General features: G+C 41.7%; 2 protein-coding genes across 6 annotated transcripts in view; one reads left to right on the top strand and one right to left on the bottom strand.

Annotated features, from left to right (window-relative positions):
• The window catches only part of LOC138142657 (lys-63-specific deubiquitinase BRCC36-like), a 34,804-nt gene that overhangs the window by 22,611 nt on the left and 410 nt on the right, over positions 1–11,783 (bottom strand). For all 3 annotated transcript variants that reach the window (XM_069063741.1, XM_069063740.1, XM_069063739.1), the window contains exon 2: positions 9,718–9,838. In XM_069063741.1, the coding sequence (XP_068919842.1) occupies positions 9,718–9,838 (121 nt within the window). The remainder of the gene's footprint in view (positions 1–9,717; positions 9,839–11,783) is intronic.
• Positions 11,059–11,783, top strand: part of LOC138142658 (protein p13 MTCP-1) — a 25,524-nt gene continuing 24,799 nt past the window's right edge. The window contains exon 1 of one of the 3 annotated variants that reach the window (XR_011163502.1): positions 11,059–11,178. The gene's annotated coding sequence lies outside the window, so the exon portion shown is untranslated. Of the gene's footprint in view, positions 11,179–11,243; positions 11,371–11,783 lie in introns of those variants that run through there. The other 2 variants (XR_011163505.1, XR_011163503.1) reach the window with 2 other exon arrangements.

Here is an 11,783-nt window from a genome sequence, read left to right on the forward strand (position 1 = left end):
TTGCACATACAAGGAAACTAAGGCCTAGAGATTCCCATACCCAAAGTGACCTAAGAAGGTGAGCTAGGATCAAGGACAGAGCCTCTGAGTCCAAATCCACAGCTCTTATCTGTGTCTACCAAGCTGAACACCCTACCAAGAGGGAAACACTTATTTTTTTGTGGCACAAATGTACCCCCAAATCTGACACGTTACCAGCATGGAGATGCAGTATGTATACCACTCTACCTCTTTCCCTGCCTGTGAGATGGGGGAACTGGCCTAGATGACCTGGAGGGTCACTTCCAATATGTCATCTAGGACCTGCTCATGGAGCTTCCTTCCAAGCCTGCTCAGTGACATTCTAGCTATCAAACTCTCTACAGCCCAGGTTCTTCATTTCTATTAGTTCTCATCATCATTCTAGACACTAAGCTTCACAGCCTCAATATCAACCACAACTCTGCCTTCTCCCTCAGATCCTAGCCTGTTGCCAGTTCACATTCCACATACACATCCTCTCGGCTCTGGCTTACACATGGCCACCATCTAGATTCAGGCCCCCAAGATCTCCTGCCCAGACTACTATAACAGCTTCCCAATTGGGCTCTCTGGCTCCAGTATGCACCCCACCCCCATCTGTGCTTTTCTTCACAGCTGCTAAAGAAATAGTTCCAAAGCCCAGGCCTGCCCATGTCACTCTCCCCTATTCAGGGAGCTCTAGTTTCACATACAGAACCAAACACAACCTAGGTGGTTTGGCATTTAAAGTCCTTCTAACCCAACTCCAATCTTTCTTTATGAATTTATTACGTATCACTCCCCTTCACATACTCTATGGTCCAGCTAACTGGCCTAATTGCCATTCCTTACAAATGCTATCACTTGGAGAGTATAGAGCCAAGAAGGCAGACCGGGAGGAAGCAGAGGGGTAAGATCCCTTCCACACTCTCCTCCAAATAGATCTAAAACATACACCAGACCAAATCCTAATCCTGGTGAAATACTTTAAAAAGTCACAGTGATTCCTCCATTTAGCCCAGCTTAGCAGAGAGAGAGAGTCAGAGAGAGACAGGCAGAGAGGGCTTTAGACATTAGGGTTGGGGTTGGGCCAGGAGTACACCAGGAGAAAAGAACTTCAACATCCCACCAGAGAGGAAATTTCAGAACTATTCCAGGGCACTGCAGTGGAGCAGGTATAAAATGGCACATTCGGCCCCCATTACCCAAGTCCAAGTCATAGATCTAGGATGGACTGAGAAAGAAATCTGTGTAGAGGAATAATGTTCCTGGAAAGGGAGGTCATAGGCAGTATATGGAGAAATGAGGAAATCCAGAGGGTAGCAGTGGTGTGGCTCAGGCCCCAGAATCTCACTTCCAGCATCCAGCCTGCAGACAAATAACCAAAATGGGAATCCCAAACCAAAGGGGAGCCTATAGTTCCATAACTCTGAACCAAGAGAGCTGTCTAGCTGGCTAGCAGTGGCTAACACCAACAGCAAGGCTCTTCTTGTTCAGAACTAGGTCAGGAATTTGTAGAACTCAGACCAGGGGGACAGCAATCAGACTTTGCCCTGGATCAGTCCCCTCTGGGAACACTGAAAGTTTGCAGGTCCCCAGCTCAAGCTTGTCCTGATATCCCAGAATAAACACCACTCAATACACCTAAAAGAGCAGCAAGAGGACCAGCCCAGATCTTCCCTTCAGAAGTGCCCAGCCCTAACATCAAGTATGAAATCAGGAAGTAGGCTACAAAAATAGAAAACAAAAAAGAATCCCATCTTAATGGGTCATTATTATAGTGACAGGAAAGCTCAAGATATAGATCCAGAAGAGAAGGGCTCCAAAACATCTACAAGCAAAAGTCCAGAGAAAAAACAGCTTGGGCACAAACTCAACTGTTCCAGGAAGAGATGAATCAAGAGTTTAAAAGAAGAGTTTGGAATGTCAGTTCTAGAGGAAAAAATGGGAAAAGAAACAAGACCTATGGAAATAGGTTTAAGAGCTTGACCAAGAGGTATAGAAAACCTACCCAGGCAATAATTACTCTATACGGCAACAAGAAAAAATAAAACAAAAGGGGCAGCTAGGTAGCACAGTGAATAGAGTACCGGCCTTGGAGTCAGGAGGACCTGAGTTCAAATGTGACCTCAGACACTTAACACTTAATAGCCATGTGACCTCGAGTAAGTCACTTAACCCCAATTGCCCTGCCTTCCCCGTCTCCAAAAAGACAAAAAAATAAAATAAAATAATAAAACAAAAGGGAAAACCTGAAAAAATAGAATAAAGTATAAGGTATCTCATAGTAAAAACAGTTGACCTGGAAAATAGATTGATAAAAAGAAATGTAAGAATTTTTAGACTAATTGAACATCATGACCACAAAAAGATCCTAGGCATCATATGGCAAGAAAACATATGCTAAGATGTCTTAGAACCAGGGAGTGAAATGGAAAGAGAATTTACTAGTCACCTCCTGAAAGAAATCTCAAAAGAAAACTCATAGGAACATCGTAGTTAAATGCCAGAGTTTCCAGGTCAAAGAAAAAAAATACTGTAAACAGCCAGAAAGAACAAGTCCTTGTACCAAGGAGCCACAATCAGGAGTAGTCACGATTTAGCAGTCAGAGAACCTGGAATATGATATTCCAGAAAGCAAAGGATATAGGCTTACAGCCAAGAATAATTTACCCAGCAAAACTGAGTATAATGCCATGGGGGAGTAGAGGGTGGGATGAACCTTTAATGAAATAGAGGACTTCCAAGCATTCCTGATGAAAAGACCAAAGCTGAGGAGAAACCTTGAAATACAAACACAGGACTCAAGAGAAGCATACAAAAGTAAATATGAATGAATAATGATAAAGGGCTAAATAAGGATAAACTGCTTACATTCAAATATGAGGAAATGATACATTTGGGATTCCCAGGATCCACAGAGAAAGGTCAAAGAGACAAGGCCCAGGTGTACTTCTGTTATGCCTTCATGATCTTAAGAATGGAGAGGGAAAAAAGAACACACTTTTTTTTGGGGGGGTAGGGAAAAGGTGGTTAGGGACAATTATTTTTATATAATCAGGTTATACGAGTAGACATCTAGACAAATAAGGAGGTGGGGGTTAGGGGGAGTAGCTGACACTTAAACCTCATTGTCACTCAAACTCATCAAAAGAGGGAATTCATACACACACACAGACTTAGGTACAGAAATAAATTTCAGTCAATAGGAAAATAGGAGGGAAAGGGGAGGAGAAGAGAATGATTTAGAAAGAGGGAAGATTCAGAGTGCTAAAAAGGTCCTAAGTCAGAAACAAAATAAACCCTGAGGATATACAAAAATATTTGTAGCTCTTTTTAAGGTGACAGAGAATAGGAATCTGAGGGGGTGCCCATAAATTGGGGAATAAACAAATTATGGTAGAAAATATGATAGAATACTATTTTGCTAAACTCTTTAACAGTGGAATGACCAAGCAGAATTCAGAAGACAAACAAAACCTGTTCTCTACTTCCTGAGAGAGTGCACATGGAGACATTTTGGATGGGCCAACACAGAATTTTGTTTTGATTGGCTAGACACATGTATAAGGGGTGTTCTTAGCTGGGCTAGGAATTTCTGGTGGGGGAGAGGGGGAGGAGAAAAATATTGGCCAATTAAAAATAAAAGCTCATAATAAAATAACAATTTATAATTATAATATAGAATTATAAAACCTCATAATAATAAAACATAAATAAATAAAATTTTTAAAGAAATTATCTCCTTTCTACATCCCTTTGCATAGGCTGTTACCTATGCATGAAATACACTCCTTCTTCACCTCCAGCTGCTAGAATCTGGATTTCCTCCAAAACTCAACTCAAGTGTCAACTCCTACATAAGGCTCTTCCTAATGCTCCTAACTGCTCCTAGCTCCCCACCTGCCCCAAATCACCTGGCATTTCATTGTATGTAAAAATGTTCTATGCCCTCCCCAAAGGAATGTAAGCTCCCCAAGGACAGTAATTGTTTTACAACTTTTGCTTTGGTATCTTTACAGCTTAGCACAGTGTCTGGCATGGGATAGGTGATTAATAAATGCTTATTGATGGGAAGAAATTTGGAATGATGCAAATAAAGTGATTAAAATGTCCATATATCCTTTGACTTAGTGAGTCCATGACTAGGCTTACATCCCACAGAGGTCACCAACAAAAAGAATGTCCCCACATATACCCAAATATTTATGGCAGCGATTTGATTTCTGTGCTTAAAAATGAGTGGATGGATGGATCGATCAATTGGGCAGTGGCTCTACAAACTGTGGTACATGAATGGCATGGGCTATTACTGTGCTATAAGAAACAGTAGATGTGACAAATACAGAGAAGCAGGCAAATAGCAACATAAACTGATGACAGACCAATATCCCAAATGAACAGTGATGCAAATATTTTAGATAAAATATTAGCAAAATGACTTTATGTGTATAACTATAATTCTATTGCTGCCTTCTCAATGAGAAGGAAGAAGGAAGGGAGAGAATGTGGAACTCAAAATTCCAAAAAATGAATATTTACTGTGCGACCTTGGGCAAGTCACTTAATCCCAATTGCCTTGCCTTCCCTCCTCTAAAAAAAAATGAATGTTTAAATATTAGCAAAGAGATTACAGCAACGCATCCAAAAAATCATACATTATAATTAGGCTGACTCCAAGGAATGTGGGGTTGGTTAAAGATTAGGAAATCTATAAACATAACAGACCACATTAATAATAATAACTAATATTCTATAACATTTAAATATAAGTTTCACAAGGCACTTTACAAAGATGATCTTGCTTTATCCTCATGACAACCCTGGGAGGTAGGTGCTAATTTTACAGATGAAGAAAGTGAGTCACAGGTGGTCAAATGACTACCTGGTCCAGGGTCACAGAGCTAGGGATTATCTAAAGCAGGATTCAAACTCAGGTCTCCCCAAACAAAATACAACACCCATTTCTGTTAAACACACACACACACACAGTCGACCTCAAAGTTTAGTTAAAGGAAACAAACAGACTAGGTGATAATGTAAATCCATATTGTTTATTCTCTTAAAACTAGTTGAGTACATACATGTATGGAGCCAAATAAAATCTGACTGCCTGAACAAAAGAATGAGAAGGCTTAAATACATTTTAGAACCATCCCAATTCAGGGTGGCTGTGTTCACAAATTTATGATCGCCATATAGGTTTAATCATTGTATGAGAAAGGAATTTTCTTAATTGAATAGGTGGTAAATACAATAAAATGAGAAAGCTGACAAAGTGTCCATTGAAATTATGACCCAGGATATCTGTGTTTTCTTTACCATTAACATTCCATAACATAGTATATGTCCAAAAAATATTAAGATAAGAAAAAGTCCCATTCCTCAAGATAGTATCTCAGGTTAAGGGTGTCATCCTTAATGACCATAAAGTTAGTCCTATCTGGCTTTGTTGACATAGGAAGAGGCATTCTCTGAGTTTACTCAGAGAACAAAGAAGCTGTTAGGTCCAGGCTCTTCTGGTAGATTAGTTCAGGCTCTGGAGCTTATTGAAGTTATTAAATTGATAATAAATGATTACACACACACACACACACACACACACACACACACACACGAAAACATAGGAATAAATGGACCTTTCCATACATACCAAAAAACCAAGATTCACCATCATATGTAATGAAGATAAATTAGAGGCCTTTCCAATAAGATCAAGGGCAAAGCAAAGATGTTTACTGCCAGGACTTTTATATGTTACTGAGCTAGAAATTTTAGCAATAACAATAAGAAAAGAACATGGAATTGAGAGGAAAAAAACTAAATGCTCACTTCTGGTGATAATATACTTAGAGAATCCTACAGAGTCAACTAAAACTTAATCAAAATGATAAATTTAGCAAATGTAAAGGCTACAAAATAAATCCACATAAATCATCAGCATTTGTTACCAAAAATACCCAGCCAGAAGAGACAGAAAGAGAAATTCCATTTAAAATAATTACACAATGCATAAAAGTACCTGGGAATCTACCTATCAACACATACCCAGGAACTATAGGAGTATAACTTGTTTACAGAAATAATGACACTTAAATATTAGAAAATTTTCATTGCTCGTGGGTAGGCCAAGACAGGGCAGCTAAGTGGCACAGTGGATGGAGTGCCAGGCCTGGAGTCAGAAAGACTCATCTTACTGAGTTCAAATTTGACTTCAGACACTTATTAGCTGTGTGACCCTGGGCAAGTCACTTACCAGTTTGCTTCATTTTCCTCATCTGTAAAATGAGCTGGAGAAGAGAATGGTAAACCACCCCAGTATCTTTGCCTAGAAAATCCCAAATGGAGTCATGGAAGAGTCAGTCACAACTGAAAAAACTGAACAACAGGTCAAACTAATATAATAATGATACTGCTACCTAAATTAACTCATTCAGTGCCGTGTAAATCAAAGGATTACTTTGGTAGGTAGAAAAAATAAAAATGAAATTCATTTGAAGGGACAAAGGGAAAAAAATTTTCAAGAGAAACCAAACAAAACAAAGCTGGTAGCCTAGTGCTAGTTAGTGGGGCAAGGATTCCCCCTTTGACACAAATTGTTGGGGAAATAGCAGTCTAACAAAAACAAGTTTTAGATCAATACCCTATACCAGAAGCTAAAAGAGGCTCCAAATAGTTACATGACCTGGACAGAAAAGTTATTACCAGAAATGAGGGAAAAAAATCACCTTTCAGGTCTAGGGATAGGGGAAGACTTCAAGACCAAACAAAGGAGAAATATAAATGCAAAAGACAAAATGGATGATTTTGATTAATTAAAATTAAGTTTTGGCACAAATAAATCTAAGGCAGCTATGATTAGAATAGAAACATTTAACAGGAAAAAAATCTTCGCATCAACTTTCTCTGATAAAGGTCTCATTTTCAAAATATATATAAGGAACTGAATAAAAGCCATTCATTAATAAATTAACAAATGAGCAGAAGATATAAATAAGCAGTTTGCAAGAGAAGAAACCCAAGCTATCGAGAACCACAGAAAAATTATTCAAATAACTAATAACTGGAGAAATACAAATTAAAGCAACTCTGAAGATCTACCTCATATCCATCAGACTGGCAAAATTAACAAAAAAAAACCAGAAAATGACAAATTATGGAAGGGGTGACCTCCTCTTCCACCCCAACTCAGACACACACACAGAGGGTCATACCCTTGATCTTGCCATCGCCCATAAATGTACCACCTCTGTTTTCAAGAATTCTGAAATCCCCTCATCCAACCATAATCTACTGGCTTTTCACCTTTCCTTCCACCTTCCCTTACCGAATCCAATTCTTTGTCTGAACTGTGACCTCCCATCCCTTGACCCCTCAAATCTCCCCTAGGTCATTACTCCTAGATTAGCCATTCTGTCCTCTTCTATCTTGACTCCTCCATAATCAAATCCAAGTCTACCCAGGCCTCTTCTCAAGTCCCTCAAACCCTTATCTTAACTCTTGTTATTCTCTGTCAAGCCTCAGCCTAGGATCACTCTCATCATCCCTCCCATTTGCTCCTACACACAAGCTGCTGAACAAAGCTAGAAAAAATTTCACAACCTCATTGTTGCCAGACAATCCTCTACCTGCCTTATCAACTCCCTCTCTCACTCTCTACAATGGCTCTTCTAAACTTTCTCATCCCTCCTCATACCTTCCATGGCTCCCCTGCTCCCTCCTCCTCAGCTGAGAACCCTGCCTCATGTTTCACATAAAAAAAAATTGATACCATTCACCCTCTCCTCCCATCTTCCTCCTCTTGGGTTACTCAGGTACCCTCTAGCCCTCTCTCTTCCTTTACCTGTCTCACACGATGAAATGGCCTCACTCCTTACCAAAGCCAATCCTTCTCCAAACACAACCAATCCCTATTCTTTCTCCTTCAACGGACTACCCCCTTTCTCCATCATCCCCACTCTCACTCATCTCCAATCTCTCCCCATCTCTTGGCTGCTTCCCTACTGCCTACAAAAGTGCCTATGTCTCCTCCCCATCCTCAAAAAACCCTCACTTGATCCATCTATCCCCACTATCATCCCTTATCTTTTCTCCCTTTTGTAGCTCTCCTTAAGGCTGTCTAGAATAGGTACCTCCACGTTCTCTCCTCTCACCCTCTTCTCAACTTTTCTCAGCAGAGGCTGAATCTGATAGGTATGTAGTAGAAGGGAGTTCAGAATACTTTTAAAGCCCACCCAACTGTAAAGTTCCATGATACCACTGAGATCATTAAGATCAAACAACAACCCATCTCCATCTTCCACTTTTTTTGCTTTTAACTAGACCTGAGATTGAACTTTGGCTAGGGAGCTCCCTAGGAGGCCCTCCATCAACACAGGCAGCTTGGTGACTTCTAGTCTGGGGTACTGAAGTAGCCCAAGTGATCTGATCAGCTCATGGACTAATATATGTCAGAGGCAAAATTGTTTTGATACTGCCTGTATCTTACTCTTACATGAACAGAATTTTTCTCTTTTTCCTAAAACTCAAAGGAAAGAATCAAATAGAATACTCTAGGTTGGACAATCTGAACAGAGAGAATTTTCTGATATATGTATGTATATGTAGTGTGTGTATGGATATATATATGTGTATATATAAATATACACATACACATGTGTGTGTGGGGGGGAGGAGCCAAGGGAGCCTGATCCAGGACTCAGATAAATATCTCCATGGCTAGCTCTAAAGGAAATCCTTTGAGATGCAGCTTTCAAAAGCTTGCTCCTGGAACCTTTAAGATATGCTGCATTTAAAAGGGTGTTATTTGAGTTTTGAGATAAAAAACTCTACCCTAAGATTTTAGTCACCTAGATGCTAAATCCTTATTTGATTAAAGACATTTTGTTACATGCAGGATATGACAGACTATCTAAAATAATGGTAAGAAAACTCCAGTCCTATTCCTTTGGCTCACTGCTCTATAAAAACCTTGTCCAAAGAATTAAAAAATGGAGTTCTTTCTTGAACTACCCACATGGCCTGGTTCATTCTCATTCATTTCTCCGACCATGCTTAGTGAGGGACACTGAGGGGCTCGAAGCACATGTGTGTAATCCACTGTTATGTTTTTAAACAAATTAATTTCAAATATGTAAGTGTGCTTTTTAAAAGCTTTTAATATTTTAACTTTCCCCCCAAATCGTCATTTTTTCATTAAAAAAATTTCGCTTCTAGTTTACCAGTCACTTCTATCTATGTTAGTATTCTGATCATTCTTTTCCATGCTCTTTCCTCATTTCTGTCCTTACGCCCAGCATCTTCCTCTGGAGCAGTATAACAACTGACAGCCAAGGCAGTTACTTGGTTGTCATGAATTCTTTAGAAATCCCCAAGTACAACTTGGAGGGGTTCCAGCTGACAGCAGGGGTAAGGGTCCCTGGTGGAATCTGTCCAGGTTCCCCAGGTGGCTCTCAGCAGCAATCACAACAGACTCATGCAGGGGCTTCCCTAAAAGCCCCCATGGTCACTAGTTCTCATGCAATACTATTCTTTCCATTTTCACTATGCTCAAATGGCATCCTAAGAGGCTGCATATTCAGCTGAGGTTCCTTGTGATAAGATCTGACCCTGGGGTCTTCAGACTCTACAAAAGATAAAGATTCCCCTTTCTGCTTCCTGATGTTAGCCCCTCTAAGACCCCTTGGCTACAGCTGCCCCACCTCCCTCCAAAGGATATTTCTGCTTCCAAAGAAGCAGCAGAAAGCTGTTCAGGAGAAATTTCCACACGATCCTTCCTTTTATCTGAACGTCTCAGAACGATGACAGAGTGGATGTGGACAATCTTGGTGGAGTCGACCTAGAGAAAAGCCCAAAGGTAGTCAGTCGTGAGCTCCATTACTTCTAATGATAAAATTACAACTTATACCATCAGAAGAAAAAAAAATATCGAATCCTTTCAGATGAAGGAAGATTCAACCTATCAAGAAACATTTTCCAAGTAAGTATCCACAATAATGTGTGCTTTGGGGAGGATGAGGTAATGGGTTAATTAAGTGAGCTTTGAATTCAAGGATTTACATTAAACAAGAATGAAATGCCAGAGTGTAACAGGGTCACTGACTTGAAAAAACCCATGAAAAGAGAATCCCAAGGGGCAGGGGCTTTCACCTCAGTAGTGTCATGAAATAGTCTGGCTGACTAGTGAAAGCCTACAGACCTCTTCTCAGAATCACGTTTTTAAATACACAGGATTGCAAAAGAAACCAATTTTACTAAAATAGTTATCCAAATATTTTTATGTTCAACCATTAAAAAAAAGTTCCCAGACCCTGGTTAAGAGCCCCTGACATAGAATAAACATTGTGGGAAATTCAGAAGGCACCGATCATCAAGCACATTAAGAGTGAAGAGTACTGAGGGTGTGGGGCAGTTGAGGAAGCAGTCTGGGGGAATTCATTTAGGATGATCGGGGAAATCGTCGAATTAGGGAAATTGGGTTAAACTTGTTGGTTAAGGACAGACAGCAGAGGGCCTCAAATGTCAGGCTAAGGAGTTTGGACTTCAAGCAAGGGTGAATGGGGGCTGACTGAAAGGTTTTTTAAGTAAAGGAATAATATAGTGGTATTTAGTGGATATTATTATGTATGTAATATGTAGTAACAATACTACAACTGCTCCGATTAGGAATTAAGGTTTCTGTCACTTCTTTTTGTATTTTGTATTCAAATGCCTGGCTCAAAGCAGGCACTTAATGAATGATTATTAAAGAGAATAAAAATAATTTTAAAATGGCATCAATGAACGTTTTGAAAAAGGAAAAAAAAAAGGATACTGACTGTTTATTCTTCATTTTCCTCATTTCTCAGGAGAGCTTTTCCTTCTATGTTTATCATGGAAGGTGAAGTAGAGCTATACCTAGACAGACACCTGAGCAGCCATCTATGGGATGGGATGGGACGGGCTGGGATGAGATGGAGAGGGGAAAGCAGGGGGAAAGAATGAGATGGGATCAGAAGGAAAAGAGAGGGGAGGGGGAGAGCAAGAGGAAAGGAGAGGGGAGGGGGAGAGTGAGAGGAGGGGAAGAGGAGAGGGGAGGGGGAGAGCGAGGGGAGGGGGATCGGAGGCCAGCAGCTCCCACCTCACCAGCTAATCCTCCCCCTCCCGCAAGGCTGGCCTAGGTGTCGGGCTGTGAGAGTTGTGAGTATAGGGGTGCTGCGCCCCCACTCCCTGCAGCAAAGGGGGCTCGGCCGCCCGGCATCCCATCCAGGCGCGGCACCGCCCCCCCTCCCGTCGCCCTGGGCCAGGGGGGAGGTTTGGGGGGTTGGCAAGATCCAGGCTAGCACCGTCGCTGTCGCCGCCCTCACCCCCAGCTGGCCCGACCTACGTACGGTACGGACACCATCGCCCAACAGGCCAGGCGGCCCCACCACGCTGGGGATGGGGATGCGGGGAGAAAAATGAGGCCGGCTCGGCTCACCGGAGTGGGGGGGGGGGGGAAGGGACAGGCGTCCGCAGGCGGAACCTTCGGCTGTCCCTGCCCCGCCCAACCCCCTTCGGCCGGACCTTCAAGCAATCCGTTCTCCCCTCCCCCCTCCCCGTCGTCTTGACCTCTGGCCTCCCAGCCACCCACCCCCACGCCAGACCAGGCCGTCCCACTGCGCCGGTGGTGGAGCGAGGGCGGCCTAAGGTTCGGCCAGCCCGGCGCCGCCCCCCACCCCCACCCCATACATACACAAACACATAAACACCCCGACCCCACATACACAGACACCACACACACACCATACACAAAGACACAACAT

Source organism: Petaurus breviceps, unplaced genomic scaffold (assembly GCF_028583685.1).
Source record: "Petaurus breviceps papuanus isolate PSGF00001 unplaced genomic scaffold, PetGlider_PUasm1.0 90601, whole genome shotgun sequence".
NCBI lineage: Eukaryota > Metazoa > Chordata > Mammalia > Diprotodontia > Petauridae > Petaurus > Petaurus breviceps.